The sequence below is a fragment of the Callorhinus ursinus genome, unplaced genomic scaffold, assembly GCF_003265705.2.
Source record: "Callorhinus ursinus isolate GAN/ISIS: 27379988/994484 unplaced genomic scaffold, GSC_fseal_2.0 scaffold27, whole genome shotgun sequence".
Lineage (NCBI taxonomy): Eukaryota > Metazoa > Chordata > Mammalia > Carnivora > Otariidae > Callorhinus > Callorhinus ursinus.
The window spans coordinates 3,460,312-3,479,792 of NW_027397089.1; the positions used below are offsets into that span (position 1 = coordinate 3,460,312).

The window sequence follows — 19,481 nt, forward strand, 5'->3', positions numbered from 1 at the left end:
TCAAGTTAATTAATTAGACACTTAATTGGGAAAAGTACCATATTGCATCTAGAAAATAAAATTAAAGAGATGTATACATTTTCCCATTTGTTTGTTTTGTTTTTTTTCAAACTTCTGAGTTAAGCCTTTGATTTCCATACTTCAGTTACTGGTGGAAGGGCATGGGTAAACCATAAACAGTAATCAGCCAGGCTAATAGTACAAATTCCCACAGAAACGGCATCTGGGTTAATGAATACTCATAGGATACCTTGGCAGACTTTCAAAAATACCTAATAATGGCCTAAATTAACCTCCTGAGTAAATTAGTCTACCACATGCAGGGATGGGAGGCTATAGCCTCCTGCCTGTGCAGAGAGCAGAGAGGATTTGTAGGAATTGGGAATAATGACCACTTCAAATATGTGCACTTCGAGTATATTTGCTTCGAATCCTCTGCATTCTTCATCAGTAACCAAAAAAAGAAGAAAAAGAAAAAGAAAAATACCCTTCTTAAGAAGTTTCTGAGCATACTTAAAAAAGTCTTCTCAGTCTGATTTTCTTCACCATGAGCTCACTGACCCCAGCCAAGCTGAGACCTGGGATGCCTACACCACTATCAACCCTCAGTACACACACGCACAGTGAGTCAGTGCTTAAAGGGGAGAACGGAGGTAAAAACAGAGGGGGTATCCTGGTAACCCTTTTTAATGGTCTGAAACCACCCCCTGAGCTCCTGGGCAGATATCTTGTTACCCCCAACACTCCAAAGCTGGATGAAGTGGCAGTGATCAGAAATCAAATTTCAATTGTGTCAATACATGCACTTTTTTTTCTTCTGGGTTATCTCTATCCCTTCTTCACCCTTGTATCTATCAAAACCAAAAAATAGTTTTTGATAGAGATAGGAGCTTTGGAAGGAAGTAGAAGTAGCATACATCTGGGCTGGCCTCTAAATTTACTTACTAAGTTACATACTTTTGTTACTTACTGTAACAAACCACAATGCAAACCAATCAGGAAAATAAAGCTATCTAAACCTCACTACCAAAAAAAAAAATTTATTTAAGTGTAGACATGCAATGTTTTTGGTCACATTATAGCTAAAAAAAAAAGAGATATTATCTTTCTTTTATAATTTTGTTCTTATTGATTTATATTTCATAATTCCTTTCTGTGTATGATTTAAGAGTAATTTACAGAAAGAAAGAGAGAGCGAGCGAGCAGGGATTGCAGAGTGAGCAAGCAGGGATTGCTTTTAACGAGAAGTTGTCAGGTTAAATTGATTATAATACATTCCACTTCCAGCTAAAACAAGTTAACACAGAGCCAAATGTCTTTTAAATGTCAGCTTAAATAGGAGGGTTGGGAAGTTTCAGCACATAAATATTGTAGGAAGATTAAGGCAAATTTTGACAAGTCCCTTTCTGAAAAATAAAAAGAAGATTTAACCTTAGTGGTCAGAAGATGTGGCTCCAACTGGAGTGTAACTAAAAAATTTCTTGAACTTTACCTGGTTCTGCTTTAATGTGGACACGAGTTTCTGCAACGTGATATTTTCTTCTTCCAGCTCAGTGTAGTCCTGAAGGAGGCGGGCCTCTCGGAATTTGTATTCTCGGATTTCATCCTTCATCCGTATTCTCTGTAGCTCCACCATCTCATTGTTCTGAAACAACGGAATAAACAGTCAATATAAAACTTTCTTATTCTAGACTTAATAATGTGCAGATCTCTTGGTGGTTAAAGATAATAATAAAAACACCTCATAGAACAGAAGTCAGGACCACCTTCTTTTGAATAGCAATGTAGTGATATCTGTCAAAACTTTTTTTTAAAGATTTTATTTATTTATTTGACAGAGAGAGAGAGAGAGAGATTGACAGAGAGAGCACAAGCAGAGGGAGAGGGAGAAGCAGGCTCTCTGCTGAGCAGGGAGCCCGATGTGGGGCTCCATCCCAAGACCCTGAGATCATGACCTGAGCCGAAGGCAGATGCCTAATGACTGAGTCACCCAGGCGCCCCTGTCAAAACTTTTAAAAGCACATACACAAGATCCAGCAATTCTACATCAAAAAATCACTCTGCAGTATATTTTCATAGAGGTAAATAAAAGAGAAAAATAAATCCATGTATATTTACACAAAGAATTGGAAACAGTCTAAATGTTTGCTATTGGGGAAACAATGAAATAAATAATCATGCATCCATTGAATTGAGCATTATAAAATTATTAAAAAGAATGAGAAAAAAATGAGGAGCTTTATATACTAAAAGAGAAATATAGCCACAAAATATTGTGAAATATAAAAGAAAATTATAGATTAGTATGCATACAATACCAACTTTCCATACTCCGGGGGGTGGGGGAGTGTCCAACCACAAGTTTCCCAATAAGCCACATGGTCTGAACTGCCTTTTTTCAGCCCTTGGTCACCACTTGCTTCGGCCTCAGTAGCTTTCCCTGTGCTCCCCGACCAGGCTGGACTTGCCAGCTTGCTCCTGCCTTGAGGCTTTGCACTTCCCCTCCCAGAACTCCCTGCCTCCAGATCAGCGGTTCTTAACCTCATTTGCGCCATGACTCTCTTAGACAACATGCTGAAGGTGATGAAGGTCTTCTCAGGATAATATTTTAAAGGGAAGTGAAAGGGTTCAGAGCATGCCACCCCAAAATATGCCATTTTGACGTCCTGATTATTTTGAGCTGCAGGCCCTTGAGAAACAGGAGATGCAGGAAGGGCTCTCGGCCCTCCCTCTTTCTACCTGAAAGCAGGACACAAAATTTCCCCTGACAAAGGTGCTCTCCCTATACCAGAAGAGAAGAACGGTCTTATCAGCAGACACTGGGAGTTGGCACCAAAATGCACTTGTACAAACAAACCTATTAAAATAACTCTGATCTTCCATTAGTTTCCCCACACATTTCCTAGTCACTGTCCCACAACTTACTGCCCCTAGCCTAATTTATCATATCTTGTCACATCCCCACAATTCATCGTTCTTTGTGTAAAAAAGGCATATAAGTTTTGGGGCCTAAGGGCTTCTTTGGGTCCTTATTTTCCTTCTAAAGACTCCTGCGTACACATACAACAATTAAATTAATTTGTATGCCTTCTTCTTGTTTATCTATCTTATGTCAGTTTAATTCTTTGGCCCAGCCAAAGAGAGGAGGGAAACTTTCCTCGCTTGTAGCGTAAAAGGATTAAAAGGATACCGATTATATTGTTAATACAATATTTAAAAAAAATTATGATATGGTAATCAGTTAGTTTATCACAGTAATGGTCCCAAATTAATCATACTTCCCTGTGGAGTCTCCTCTCAAACTGACTCTGAGCTGGCCTCTGACTTGCTTTGACCCACAGAAGGCGGTAGAAGTGAGTGGGACTTTTGAGCCTTGGCCCCAAGAGGCCTGGTGGCTTTCGCTCTCTTGGAACACTGACACAGAATGAAGAAGCCAGGACAGCCTGCTGCAGCCATGTGGCCCAGCCCACAGTCAGCCCCAGCTGCTGAGCATGGGAGTGAGACTTCTTGGGCTATTTGGCTGGGTTGAGTGCCTGGGAGACAGCAGCTATGGGAGTGACCCCGGGCAAGTCCATAAGAACTCATCAGCTGAGTACAACCCATGTGACTGAGCCACAGAATCATGGGGTATTGTCTGTTCTACGTGTTCGGTGATTATACAACCAATAGTGTAATTATGCGCGCTTCTTGATTAACACAATGTATTAATCAGATTTAGTGGCAGATCTCAGAAATACCATCATTGCAAAGCAGTGATGGTATTTCAAAATACCTGAGATGTGGTATGAAAATACCAATCACAAAGTCACAGGTGATGCTAATGCTGCTGAGGTATTCACATAGGATACATTCAAATGGAAGAAAATGTTAAATTTCAGTCAGTCTAGTGAAAACAGAAATGAAATTATTTTTCCCATCCAAGCATCCCACCAAGTCTCCTGAATTCTATCCACAGACTCTTAGGACCCAGGTCAAAAAACTCTTCTGCTTCTACTTGTCATTTAGATCTCAATTCAAATGTCATTCTCCTCAGAGTGGCCTTCCCTGAACAGCCAAGATGAGACAGCTCCCTGGCCTTCACCCTACATGATTTACTTTATATATCAGCATTTAGCATACAGTAGATACTCAAAAAAATCACCGTTGACAGAATAGCACTAACGTTTACTCAAAACCATTCACTTACCTTTTTTACATTTATTAAATTTCCTTTTTGATCTGAACATAATGAACTTCTTCTGTATTGCTAATCAATGTGTCCCTAATAACCTGGCAAATTACAGGAATACAAATGGTTGGCACAAAATTTAAAGAAGAATATTGTTGCTGGGATGATGGCTTCTTGTCTTGCATTGTTTTAGAGCGGGGAACAAAGGGAGAATAACACACTTTGAAATAAAACATACCTAGATCTGTGAAATAACTAGACTTGTTATAATCTTTTCACTAGTCCAGCAACTTGGAGGCAGAAATGTTACTTTATTCCCCGGTCCTTGGACAATACTTTGAACATATGTATTCAATAGGTGTAGAATAAAAAAAAGAGTTTGGCTACAAAGCCAAATTACAACATTTCATTAAATTCTTTTATTTTGCAGAAACAGAATACCTTAATATAATACTTTTCTATTTCTTGAAAAACTTACCATTAACTGAATGATATATATTTATTTAGTTTTCCATATTTACCTACACAAAGATATGAAGAAGCCTGACAAACTGGATGCCAGTCATTTATATAAAATTGTAAAGAAAAATATTGGATACAAGAGATTCTATAAAATGTAAATGTATACACTGTAAAAAATGTAATGGCCAGAAGCCTAGCTTGTACACACTGAGAAATAACCATAAAATCCTACACAGTAAGATAGTAAATGTCAAACAAATTTAAGGCCACAGCAAAGCTAACGAGGATCACTAACAAACAAACCATAAAACATCTAATGAAGACTCCTGATGTTAATTAAGGAAAAGGGAGAGTGTGGCCGAGAGACTGGTTAAGTTGAAAGACTAGCTAACAACGAAACAGACATAAGGCCCAAAGGAAGAAAACTGGTCTTAAGAATTTTGCTAGAAGTCCTTGTTTTTTGAACTGCCAAAGATTACATTCTACGGGCAATATTCTTTGCTTCCATAATAAATTTAAAAGATTATTCCTGTTGTTTTTTGTGCCACTCAACATACACTTATCTACTACAATTTTTTATTCCTGGGATAAGATGGTGCTGAGCTCTACTAAAAACCCCCATAAAGAATAATGAGAGTGAGAAAATAAAGCAGGAGAGAAAGGGGAGAAAAAGGTACAACCAGGGAATGCTTTAGCCTTTCACCTCCAGGGACCTGAGCTCCAACTCCTCCTCAGGAAGAGCAGATGAACCTGAAACGTTTGGGGTAGACTATCCTCATGATTTGCATTGCACCTGAGCATAGTGGCATTCTTAGTTTTTTTTTTTTTTAATTTTTTATTGTTATGTTAATCACCATATATTACATCATTAGTTTTTGATGCAGTGTTCCATGATTCATTGTTTGTTCATAACACCCAGTGCTCCATGCAGAACGTGGCATTCTTAGTTTTAACTGATATTAAAAGGATTTCTTTATGTAGAAATAATAAATTCTATTTTTCGCAAGAAGAAAATAGAAACATGTTTCTATTTTTCATAACAAAAGTAATGTATAAAGAATAATGCCTCCCAGCTATATAGCTTAGTCTTTTAAAAAAAATTAATTATATTCATTGTCACATTAGGTCTTAATAATAGCTTATATGACATGGGCGACAAACCCTTCCGTTTACTCATCTGTAAAATGGGGATCCTAATACTTAACATTATGTGGTCATTGTGAGGATTTAATGCTGTAACATGGGGATAGGAGCAGAGATTCCAGACACACAGATAATTTACCATAACACAACAGAACAAGTGCTGTTAGAGGTTCATACCACAAGGCTGAGCAATCAATTACTCCTGGGTGAGTCAGCAAAAGCTTTATGAAGGAAGTTACATTTGAGCAGAACCTTGAAAGACAAGTAGAGTTAACAAAATCAATAAGGAGGACAGACTTTCCAGTCAGAAGTAAACTTCTGAAACAAAAGCTGAGTCATATTTGTGTTGAGGGCAGTGTTAAAATACCCAATAGTCAAATTGGGCATTTCTTGGGGGATCAGTAAAGATAGAGCACTAACAGAGAGACAGAAAGAGAAATTCACAAAAATCTAGAAAATAGCCAATTATTTTCAGCTTATGTCTAAGTTCCACATTATTTCACACAATAAAATGTTAAATTACAGACTAATGTTGTTAATCTATAGGGTAGGAAAAGAAGCAAAATGTTTTCAGTGCTTAGAACCTTTAAAGTTCTTAACTGGGCTGAGGTTTAGAAAATAGTGCAGTTTGGTGTGGTTGGAGCAAAGTAACTTGAGACGATTTTGCAGGAAATTCTATGTCAAACAAAATAATTTGGAGAACCATCAAAGTCTCTCAAGCAAAGCAGCCATGTGATCAGACCTATGTTTTGGCAAGTGACCCTGCTGAGAGCAGGGACGGTGGGCTGTAAAAAGAAAGAGCCACAGAAAATGGGCTGAGCAGCCGCTCCAAGAGCCCAAAGTGAGGGATGATGGGAAATGTGGAGAGACATTGCAGTTAGAATGGTTGACATAAGAAATGAAGAAAAAAAAACAGAGTAAGGATAAAGATACCTACATCGAGCAGTAAGAAGAAAAGACAACCACAACAAAATGAACGTGAGCGTTAGTGACGTGGCTTATAAACAGTTATAAGTAGCATTAACTTGGATAGTCAAAGCCGGAACTTCTGATCTGTGAGTGGAGTAAAGGAGAACAGCCGCACCGGTCCAAGGGGAGGACGCTGGAGAGGGGAACGGAGCAGGTACTTCTCACTTCTCTCCCACAGAGTTGCCACTGCCAGGCAGTTTGCTTATTTTATTTTCCTTCACTTGGCCAAAAGTGAACACTTCTCTTGTTGGTGAGAGGAGTGGACCATTGTTCTCTTTGCCTCTCCCCAGCCAAGAATTCTCCGCCCTGGGGCCAAGAATGCCTGGCCTGGGGTAGGTTAGGGGTGGGGGACAGAGAGGGAAAGGGGTGACACTCTAACCCAAGGGAGCCCGCTGACGCTGCTGTCTGCACTGCCCTAACCCTCCATGCCCTAGGACAGGCACACACTTCATCTGAGGATTCCATGAGCACAAGACTTTGAGTTTCTTTTGCAAGGAAAGAAGGATGAGGCTCCTGGATGACACAATCCGTGGGACAGGCCCTGACCTCCCACTTCCTCGACCTCAGCTCAGGTGATCTGCTCTTCTATCCCACATCAGCCACTCATTCTGTGATGTTGTCACCAATAACCACACCTCCTATTCTTCCAAATCATCTCCAGTTCTCCCAACCCAGCCACTCTTCCACCTTTGACCTCCAACTTGCTCATTACCTAGGACCTTGGGTCTTCAATTCCCTCCTCACCCAGCTTCAATCCCACTGTTGTCATGCACTCTCTTACCAACACATTTAACTCCCTTGCATCCCTCTCTCTCGATCATAAAGCCTAACTCTGTCTTGCATGCCCAAAGCTAAACATGTCCAAAGCCGAACTCCAACACTTACTAACCTTGGCCAAGTTTATTTACTTCTCCATGTCTGCTTCTTGTCCTGTAGGGGGAACTACCTCTGGGGGTTGCTTTGTGGATTAGAATGGTTTCTGGTAGGAGGGATCAATTAAAAAACCAAAAAAGTCCTGAATCTCTCAAATTCAACAGGCCTTAAGCCCTAGTGGCCATACTCTGTGTCCACAATGTAGTAAGTTTCCTGCTTCTCTCTTTTCCTATTTTCAGTTTCTCCTTCCCTCCCAAGGATCTTGCCTCACATTTCCTTGGTGGTGGTAGTATGGGGAGAGGGGAGGGAGGCAAGGAGGTGTGGCTCCTATTCCCATTCTCATCTTAATTTCTTCCAATCTACTCTATATAGTTTAAAGATAATAAATCCTGCCTTAAAACAAACAAACCTTGACCTTTGTATCTGTATTTCTATTTCTATATCCATGATCGTCCTTTCTCAGATCACATTTGTCTTCAGTCCATTCTGATGAACACTGAACCTGCTCTTGTCAAAGTCATCAATGACTTGCATGTTGCCACTGAACTCAGCACACCCATGTTTTCCTCTTACTCCATTTCGTCAACAGCATTTACCACTCCCTCCTTTTTGAAACACTTTCTCCTGTTGGCTTTTCAGACATCTAAACTAACCTCACTGGTTATTGCAGTCCCTTCTGACTTTCTCCCCATCCTTCTCTGCTCAACCTCTAAATGTTGACCTTTCCAAATCTATACTGAGCCCCTCCCTTTTCTGTCTACTCACTACCCAAAGGCAAACTTGTCCAAGTCTTTGGCTTTCAATATACCACCTATATGCTAATGATTGTCAAATCCTTACCAGGGCTAACAGAACCCCATGGGCGTTGACTCCTGCCTCCCTTAAAGAGCTCATCATCTCACTTTCTCCTACTACTCATCCATGAGGCTCCTTTCCCTGGCCTTTTTGGTCTCAACCATCTCAAGCTGGGTCCTGCTTCAGAGTTTCACATTTTCAATTCCCTTCTCCTTGTTCACATTGCTATTCTTCATTAGGATCTCAACCTAAATGTCATCTCTATAAGAAGTTTTCCCTGATCATTCAATCTAAAGTTGCCACCCAGTCACACTCAAATAACCCTGTGTTAATGGTCTGAAAAGTGTTTATCACTACCTATTTATTTGTTTGCTTATTGGCTATTTCCCCCCCACTGGATGTAAGAGCCATGAGAACAGGAATTTTGTCAGTAATTGTTCACCACAGTGCCCCAGGATCCAGGGGGGCATATCAGTCATGGTATTTGTATCCTAGAGCTCAACTTATCACTTCCAGTCTGGATAGGATTAGTGGTAGCATGAAGGAAAGCTGGGGAAACCTTTTTTAGGGATGAGCATATTTTATACATCTAAGTTCACAGATTGAAGAAAAAAAAAAACCACACCTACAAAGCAAGTCCCATGTAAAATTCTCTAGCGTTAAAAAAAACCCTTATTGGTGACACCCATTCCATATATGTTTATACTTTATTCCACCTCTAGAAATTTTCACTAAGAAAAGATCTGATAAACTCATTTACTGTAGGTATATGTGACTGACATGACTTGGGATGTTATCTCTTATAAGAATGGATACAATTAATGAGGAACAGAACAGCACATCTCTGTGATAACAAACTGATGGACATAGAAGGATCTTAATCCAAAATCACAATAAGACAAATCCTATTGCTCTATCAGGTAGTAATGTGGATTTTACAAGGGAACACAATATCCAGAGCACCAAAGAGTCAGCATCTTCAAATACAGTCCAGACTTAATAAATAGGAAAAACAAATAGGGCATGTTTGAAATGTGGCTTAAAACAAACACGCTCAGCAAGAAAAAGTTAATATAAGGAGATTTGTCATGGCTGAGAAAGAGTAACAAAGGAGGAGAGAATTAAAACTTCAAGACAGCATTTCCCACAGTGAGTTTTAAAGTAGGCTAGCTCTATATAGGGTTACTAGAAGGCATTCAAAAGTAAGTTTAGAAAATAGTAGGTTAAATAAAGTTACCTACCCTCCCTCCCTTCCTCCCTCCCTCCCTTTCTTCCTTCCTTCCTTCCTCCCTCCCTTTCTTTCTTTTTCTTCCTTTCTTTCTTTCTTTCTTTCTTTCTTTCTTTCTTTCTTTCTTTCTTTCTTTCTTTCTTTCTTTTTCTTTTTCTTCTTTCTTTCTTTCTTTCTTTTCTTCTTTCTTTTACTTCTGGACTTCTCAGAGCCCTTCATTTGCTAGTGTGCTTTGAGACTTTGTAAGAGGAAGACATGGTATGCAGCATTTGCTAAATTTATTTGACCACAAGACTTCTGCCTTTTAAAGAAACATTTTGAACAACCCGCAGACCAAATCATTGAAAAATGTTACTCTGAGACAGTAAAAAATGATAGTATCTGTACAGCTGAATGGGATAAACCACCAAGCTCCTTATCCCTTGCAACTGCCAAGGGCTGAATGGACCATCAGATTTAAATAATGGCATAAAATTGAAAGTAGAGGAGTAGATGGATATAAAAAAGGGTAAGACAAGATGATCAAGTCCTGATTGGCCATAAATGAGTGACTATACAAGAGGGACAAAGCCTGCACTGCTGGGTGGGCAGGTGACCCGGACACAGAAAAGGTGGAGGCATGGATCTGAGGGATGCCTAGAATACACAAGAGGAGATTGTCTGCTCTTCTGGGAGGGCTTCCTGGATAGGCAGGTGCAAACTCCCCTGTCTGGGGCCGAGGGAGGAGGCTGGCACCCTTTCTCTTCTCCATCCTTCAGCATAAACTAACTTCAATAAGCAACACAGCAACAACAGTGGCAGCCTAAACCACTTACACCAAGCCCCCACCCCCACTGTGCTCTACAGGTGCTGCTTTTCTTGAGCAAGTGTGCCTGAGAACAAATGCAATGGGCCCCTCCCACAGAGATCAACACAAGCTCCCCACATGTACCAGTCTATTGACCATAGAGTGCTGCAAAGCTTCAGCTCTAGTGGAAATAGCATCAGGTCTCTTTTAAGAAGTAGACCAGAGCACACCTACTTAAAACTTGCCATTGGAAGTCAAAAGAAAGCCAGAGTAGCAATACTTATATCAGACAAACTAGATTTTACACCAAAGACTGTAATGAGATGAAGAAGGACACTATATCATAATAAAGGAGACTATCCAAGAAGAAGATCTAACAATTTTAAGTATTTATGCCCCCAATATGGGAGTACTGATATATATAAAACAACTAATAACAAACAAAAAGGAGCTCATTGATAATAATACAATAATAGTAGGGGACTTTAACACCCCACTTACATCAATGGACAGATCATCTATGCAGAAAATCAACAAGGAAACAATGGCTTTGAATAACACACTGCACCAGATGGACTTAACAGATATATTCACAGCATTTCGTCCTAAAGCAGCAGAATACACATTCTTTTTTTTTTTTTTTAAGATTTTATTTATTTGACAGAGAGAGACACAGCGAAGAGAGGGAACACAAGCAGGGGGCATGGGAGAGGGAGAAGCAGGCTTCCCGCGGAGCAGGGAGCCCCATGCGGGGCTCGATCTCAGGACCCTGGGATCATGACCTGGAGCCAAAGGCAGACGCTTAACGACTGAGCCAACCAGGCGCCCCAGAATACACATTCTTTTTGAATGCACGTGAGACATTCTCCAGAAAAGATCACATTCTAGGTCACAAATCAGGCTCAGCGAGTACAAAAATATTGATCATACCATGCATAGTTTCACATGCATAGTTCACAATGCTATGAAACTTGAAGTCAACCATAAGAAAAAGTTTGGAAATACCACAAATACATGGAGGTTAAACAACATGCTACTAAAGAACAAATGGGCTACCAGAAAATTAAAGAATAAATAAAAAATACATGGAAACAAATGATAATGAAAATATGATGGTCCAAAACCTTTGGGATGCAAGAGCGCCTGGGTGGCTCAGTTGGTTAAGTGTCTGACTCTTGATTTTGGCTCAGGTCATAATCTCAGGGTTGTGAGATCAAGCCCTGTGTCTGGCTCTGTGCTGAGCGTGGAGCCTGCCTGGGATTCTCTGATTCTCTCTCTTCCTCTCCCTCAGCCCTTCCCCCCACTCATGTTCTTTCTTGCTCTCTCTCTCTAAAACAAATAAATCAATCTTAAAAAAAAATAAAACCTTTGGGATGCAGCAAAAATTGTCATAGGAGGGAAGTAAATAGCAATACAGGCCTACCTTAAGAAGCAAGAAAAATCTCAAATAACCAACCTAACCTTACACCTAGAGGAGCTAGAAAAAGAACAACAATGAAGCCTGAAACCAGCAGAAGGGAAATAATGAAGATCAGAGCAGAAATAAATGATATAGAAACTTAAAAAGCAGAACAGATCAATGAAACCAGGAGCTGGTTCTTTGAAAAAACTAATAAAATTGATAAGCCTCTGGCAAGATTTACCAAAAAAAAAAAAAAAAAGTACCCAAATAAAGTCACAAACGAGAGAGGAGAAATAACAACCAAAAAAAGGAGAAATAACAACCAACACCACAGAAATACAAACAATTATAAGAGTATGAAAAATTATATGCCAACGAATTGGACAATCTGGAAGAAATGGATAAATTCCTGGAAACATATAAACTACCAAAACTCAAATAGGAAGAAGTAGAAAACTTGAACAGACTAGCAAAGATATTGAATCAGGAATCAAAAATCTCCCAATAAACAAAAGTTCAGGGCCAGATGGCTTTCCAGGGGAATTCTGCCAAACATTTAAAGAAGAGTTAATACCTATTCTTCTCAAACTTTTCCAAAAAATAGAAATGGAAGGAAAACTTTCAAACTCATTCTACGAGGCTAGCATTACCTTGATTCCAAAACCAGACAAAGACCCCATTAAAAAGAGAATTACAGGTCAATATCCCTGATGAACATGGATGCAAAAATTTTCAATAAGATGCTAGCAAATCGAATCCAACAGTAAATTAAAAGAATCATTCACCATGATCAAGTGCAATTTATTCCTTGGCTGCAAGGATGTTTCAGTATTAGCAAATCAATCAATATGATACACCACATGGGGGCGCCTGGGTGGCTCAGTTGGTTAAGTGCCTTCGGCAGGGGTCATGATCTCAGGGTCCTGGGATAAAGCCCCGCATCAGGCTCTCCACTCAGTGGGGAGTCTGCTTCTCCTTTCACTCTCCCTCTGTTCTCTCTCTCTCAAATAAATAATAAAATAAAATCTTTAAAAAAAAGAACACTCCTTAGAAAGAAAAACAAAAACAAAACGTGATACACCACATTAATAAGAGAGAGGATAAGAACCATATGATCCCCTCAATAGATGCTGAAAAAGCATTTGACAAAGTACAGCATCCATTCTTGATAAAAACCCTGAACAAAGTAAGGATAGAGGGAATATACCTCAACATCATAAAGGCCATATGCAACCCCCCCCCCCCCACAAAACCCACAGCTAATATCATCCTCAATGGGGAAAAACTGAGAGCTTCCCTCTACGGTCAGGAACACGACAGGGATGTCCACTCTCACCATTGTTACTTAACATATGCTGGAAGTCCTAACTTCAGCAATCAGACAACAAAAAGAAATAAAAGGCATCCAACCAGCAAAGAAGAACTCAAACTCTCACTATCTGCAGATGACATGATACTGTATGTAGAAACCCCAAAAGATTCCACTGAAAAATTGCTTGAACTGATAAACAATGTAAGGTCACAGGATACAAAATCAATGTACAGAAATCTGTTGCATTTCTATATACCAATAATGAAGCAGCAGAAAGAGAAATCAAGGAATCAATCCCATTTACAACTGCACCAAAACCCATAAGATACCTAGGAATAAACCTAACCAAAGAGGTAAAAGATCTGTACTCTGAAAACTGTAGAACACTTATGAAAGAAACTGAAGATGACACATAGAAATGGAAAAACATTTCATGTTCATGGATTAGAAGAACAAATATTGTTAAAATGTTTATACTACCCAAAGCAATCTACACATTTAATGTAATTCCTATCAAAATACCACCAGCATCATTCACAGAGTTAGAACAAACAATCCTAAAATTTGTATGGAACCGCAAAAGACCCTGAATAGTCAAAGAAATCCTGAAAAAGAAAAGAAAAGATGGAGGCATCACAATTCCAGACTTCAAGTTATATTACAAAGCTGTGGTCAGCAAGACAGTATGGGACTGGTACAAAAAGACACACAGATCAATAATACAGAATAGAAAACCCAGAAATGGACCCACAACTGTATCTTTGACATATATCAACTAATCTTAGACAAAGCAGGAAAGAATATCCAATGGAAAAGACAGTCTCTTCAACAAACGGTGTTGGGAAAATTGTACAGCAACATGTAGAAAAATGAAACTGGACCACTTTCTTACACCAGACACACAAAAAAATTCAAAATGGATGAAAGACCTAAATGTGAGACCTGAAACCATGAAAATCCTAGAGGAGAAAACAGGCAGCAACCTCTTCGACCTAGGGCGTAGCAACTTTTTACTAGACACGTTGCCAGAGGCCAGGGAAACAAAAGCAAAAATGAACTACTGTGACTTCATCAAGATAAAAAAACTTCTGCACAGTGAAGGAAACAATCAACAAAACTAAAAGGCAACCTTCAGAATGGGAGAAGATATTTGATAATGACATATCTGATAAAAGGTTAGTATCCAAAATCTGTAAAGAACTTATCAAACTTGGGTGCCTGGGTGGCTCAGTCATTAAGCGTCTGCCTTCGGCTCAGGTCTTGATCCCAGTGTCCTGGGATCGAGTCCCACATCGGGCTCCCTGCTCTGCAGGAAGCCTGCTTCTCCCTCTCCCACTCTCCCTGCTTGTGTTCCTGCTCTCGCTATCTCTCTGTCGAATAAATAAATAAAATCTTAAAAAAAAAGAACTTACCAAACTCAACTCCCAAAAAACAATCCGGTTAAGAAATGGGCAGAAGACATGAATAGACATTTTTCCAAAGAAGTCAGTCAGATAGTTAAGAGACACATGAAAAGATGCTCAACATCACTCATCCCATCAGGGAAATACAAATCAAAACTACAACCAGAGACTACCTCACACTATCAGAATGGCTAAAATGAAAAACCCAGGAAACGATAGATGTTGGCAAAGATGCAGAGAAAGGGGAACCCTCTTACACTGTTGATTGGGAATGAAAACTGGTGCAGCCACTCTAGAAAACAGTATAGAGGTTCCTCAGAAAGTTAAAAATAGAACTAATCTATGACCCAGCAATTGTACTACTAGGCATTTACCTTAAAGACCTGAAAACACTGATTTGCAGGGATACATGCACCCTGAAGTTTACAGCACATTATCAACAATAGCCAAATAATGGAAAGAGCCCAATGTCCATCGACTGATGAATGGATAAAGAAGATGAGGTGTATATATACATAGACTATTACTCATCCATGAAAAAGAATGAAATTTTGCCATTTGCAATGACGTGGATGGAACTAGAGTTATTATGCTAAGTGAAATAAGTCAGAGAAAGACAAATACCATATAATGTCACTCATGTAGAATTAAAAAAATGAAACAGATGAACACAGGGGAAAACAAAGAGAAAGGAAAACCATAAAACAAACTCTCAACTATAGATAACAAACTGAGGGTTGCTGGAGGGAAGGTGGACAGGGGATGGGTTTAATAGGTGATGGGCATTAAGGAGGGCACTTGTTATGATGAGCACTAGGTGTTGTATATAAGTGATGAATCACTAAATTCTACTCCTGAAACCAATGTGGAATTTAAATAAAAACTTAAAACTTAAAAGTAAGAGAAGAGTAATAGCTATAACAAAACCAAGACTCTAATTCTCACTTTGAGGTGTACATAAATCTTGCTCTGAAGAAAGTGGTACTATGATGAGTTAACGATGCTAGACTGAATTTGAAGCAACAAAGTCATCTTTCCCATTGGATATCTGCCTCCAGTAGAAAGAAGCCAAGGACCAACCCATTTCACAAGCAGTTCACATTTCACTGCCTCATTTCAAATATTTATCAAAAGCAAAATCTTGACAGCAAAGTAAAATCTGTCCTTTTGTTGTAAACATTTGAAATAAATGGCACAAAATAAATAAAATATGACTATCTTATATCTTGATTTGTAGTTTTTTCCTTTTGTTTGTATAAAAGTACATTAAAAGAATTCAGACATTACTCTATTTTTTAAAGATTTTATTTATTTATTTGAGATAGAGAGAGAGCAAGAGCAGGTGGCAGAGGGAGAAAGCCTGATGCGGGGCTCGATCCCAGGACTCCAGGATCAAGACCTGAGCTGAAAGCAGACCCTTAACTGACTGAGCCACCCAGACGTCCCACAGACATTATTCTAAATTAAAAAAAAATAGATGTAAAACATTTGCATTGTATCTTAGTTGAGTGGAACATGCGTTTTACAGGAAAGCTTTTTGTGTAAGATTTTTTTTGGTATCAATTTTTTTTAAAGATATTATTTATTTGAGAGACAGCATGAGCAGGAGGGGCAGAGGGAGAGAGAATTTGAAGCAGACTCAGCGCTGAGCATGGAGCCCTATGTGGGGCTCGATCTCATGACCCTGAGATCAGACCTGGGCAGAAACCAAGAGTTGGCTGCTTAACCAACTGCACCACTCAGGCACCCCTGGTATCAAGTTTATTAAGATACAATTCACATACCTATAATCCACCCATTTAAAATGTAAAATTCAGTGGTTCTTAATATAGTCACAGCGTTGAGACCATCACCACAATCAATTTTAGAACATTTTTATTACTTCAGAAGTAAATTCCATACCTTTTAGCTACCCCCCTCACAGCCCACCCCATCTTTTCCAGACTTAGGCAACTACTTGCCTCTATTGGACATTTCATATAAATGCAATCATATAATATGTGGTCTTTTAAGACTGTGTGGAAGATTTTAAACAGCTGGTAACTGCTAATAAAATATCTTTGTTTTTCGAAGTCTACAGACAGCTTTACTATAGCACAAAACATATTTCACTCTACATCAGCAAAGTACTACATTGTGCTGGCATATATCCAGCAAATATCAGATCTCGTAATTGTGATACTACATTTCACAGGAAAGCATGATTGTTTAAATTTCCTTCAATAGCTGCAAGTTATTTTTTATCAATAAACTGTGGCTTTGTGACCTGGGTATTGTAACCTGAATATACTGATCTGTTTTGGAATGAGCTTTTTATACACATAAATATTGGAATCTTTTGTCTTTTCTATAACCAACTTTGAAATCAGGAAACCATGATCATTTCCCAAAGTAGTCTACTTACCTCTTGCTTAGTTGTTTGATTTTTCTTTTAATTTCTCTTTCTTAAATTTAAAGATATAAATCACCATAATGAATGATGGTATGACAGTTTTCTGATCGTATCTCCTTATAACTATAAATATATATGCTGCCCCGATTACACAATTACTGTGATAATTTATTAAATGGAAAGGGGAAATTTAGGTAAGACACTAACTAGATTTGAATCTACATTGTACAATAAACATGAAGGCTGGGTTCACACATATTCCAGAAATAGTTCAATCTTTAGCAGTTACCCCTTCACCTCAGCTTCTCATACTTTCCTGTGATCTTACTGTAAAGAATGATCTAATTAACCAAAGAGATAAATAGCATCAACAGGATCAAAGTCGTTGATTATGATAAGCAATTTTAGTCCCATTACCAAGGGAACACACTATATATAGATTTTTTATTGAAAAGAGATATTGTGAAAGGTAACAAAGTGAACAAAAAAGGTGGTAATGGTGTACATTAAAGTGATTTTCAAATTATTTTTATCTATCTTTTAAAGATTTATTTATTTGAGAGAGAGAGAGAGAGAGAGAGCGTGCATGTGGGCATGCAGGGGCGGAGGGGGGGGAGTGGCAGAGGAAGAGAGAGAATCCTAGCAGAGTCCTCACTGAGCTCAGAGTCCAACACAGGTCTTGATTCCACAACCCTGAGATCATGATCTGAGCCAAAATTAAGAGTCAGACACTTAACTGACTGAGCCGCCCAGGCACCCCTGAGAGAGAGGCATCTATTTTACACAGAGGTGGGTGTTAGAGTAAAAATAGGATTAAGCTACATGAGCAGCAAGATATAAAAGGCTCTTCTATAAACTTGTGTCTTGGCTTCCCTGGAAACAGGTATCTTGTGTGTATTTTAGTGGTTCATAACCTGAACACAAATCACATCCACTGAGATTAAGAAAGGGCCCTGAAGCTATGTCTGGAAGGCTCAGACCTCTCTGTCTGCCTGTTTTCCTTCTCCTGCTGTACCACACCCTTTAGTTTATCAAAGCTGAGAGGGGGCAGAATAAACCACTCCAGAATGTGCCACTTTGACATGTGGATTATTTGGAGCTGAAGACAACCAGGAGCCCAGCAGACTCAGGAAGATTTTTTTTTTTTTTACCTCCCCCTGAACTGCCTTAAAGAATTTAGATAGGGGGCCTATACCAGGAAGAGAGATATTACCAGAGAGAACTTTTTATACCAGAAAGAACTATCTACATGACATGGCAAATATCTGTTTACCAAACACTGGCTCTTCCCATCCTCCTGTGAATTATCTTCCACCCTTTAAAGTCTCAGACCCCTACCCCCTCCTTCCTTAGCTCAGGATAGCATATAAGCCTCAATTACCTGACTGCTGGGGAGTCTCCTATTTTTTATGCGGCACCCTTACATACAAAATTTGTCTCCTGTTAATCAGTGTTTTGTCAATGCAGTCATTAGACCAGCCAAAGAACCTAGAAGTGAGGAAGGGAAAGGTTTCTGGCCCTACAAAGCCTTATGTGAATATACACTGTGGAATCATGTGAGTCCTTTCAATCACCTGATCCTGTATAAATTGCTGCAACTTTAGTAAAAGCAAATAGAAACAGAGACTGAGACTAGGAAAGCAGAGCGCAATAATGATGAATTCCAGCAACCAGCCAGGAAGACAACACACAGAGGCTGAGAAGGCAATAGCCTCCCTCCCTCGAATCCTGCATACCCAGGCGGGACACAGCGGCTCCGTTACTGGAGGGCAGACAACACAAATCAGCCCTGAATTGAAACAGAGGTGTCCAGGATATGAACTGCAGCAGAAAATTTTTACCTTCCTAAGAAAATATTCTGAGGCATTTTCTTCACATTCTCTGCAACAGTAAGAAACACTTGGAATAGAACATTTTTCCCATAAATTATATCTTTGCAGATAGATTTCAGGGTGAAATACTAGCAGAAATTCAGTTATATTTGAAAGATATACATATATATGTATGTATATATAAATACACTCAGCAACATTTTTTCCTTCTTGGCAGGTGAAGATAAATAGATTCTAAATCTTGTGGTTTTCTCTTTCTCTTATATGAAAATAACTGCTTTATTGTCATTACTTATTTTACAATCACTCAAAGTGAATTTTCAACCATTTACACTGTCATTGAAGTGGGAAACTTTGATTATTTTAATGTTGTAATAAAAGTTGTTTTAACTACACACATATGACTTATTAGACATAGGAAAGCAATTTCTCAGGCATAAAAAAAGACAGCAAGAGAACATATGATTCAACCATATATAACTAACATGTAATAGTAGTATTTGGTAATTAAATAGGGTATAAGTAGTGAAGTAAAAAGAACCTGGAGTGTATATTTTACTACAATAATGAGTAAACTGAGGCCCAGAGAGATTAAGGAAATTGAGGTAGATCAACAGAGGTAGGAAACGACAGCTCTAGGTTTTGACCCAGGTCCCCCAGATCCCTAAGTCTGAGCTCCTTTCTTTTTCTTTTTCTTTTTTTTTTTAAAGATTTT

The 19,481-nt window shown here is 38.9% G+C and overlaps 1 protein-coding gene across 7 annotated transcripts in view; it reads right to left on the reverse strand.

Moving 5' to 3' along the window:
- Positions 1 to 19,481, reverse strand: part of BICD1 (BICD cargo adaptor 1) — a 228,553-nt gene that overhangs the window by 71,674 nt on the left and 137,398 nt on the right. For 6 of the 7 annotated variants that reach the window (XM_073877732.1, XM_073877734.1, XM_073877733.1 and 3 more), the window contains exon 3: positions 1,493 to 1,645. In XM_073877732.1, coding sequence (XP_073733833.1) covers positions 1,493 to 1,645 — 153 coding nt within the window. Of the gene's footprint in view, positions 1 to 1,277; positions 1,407 to 1,492; positions 1,646 to 19,481 lie in introns of those variants that run through there. The other variant, XM_073877735.1, reaches the window with a different exon arrangement.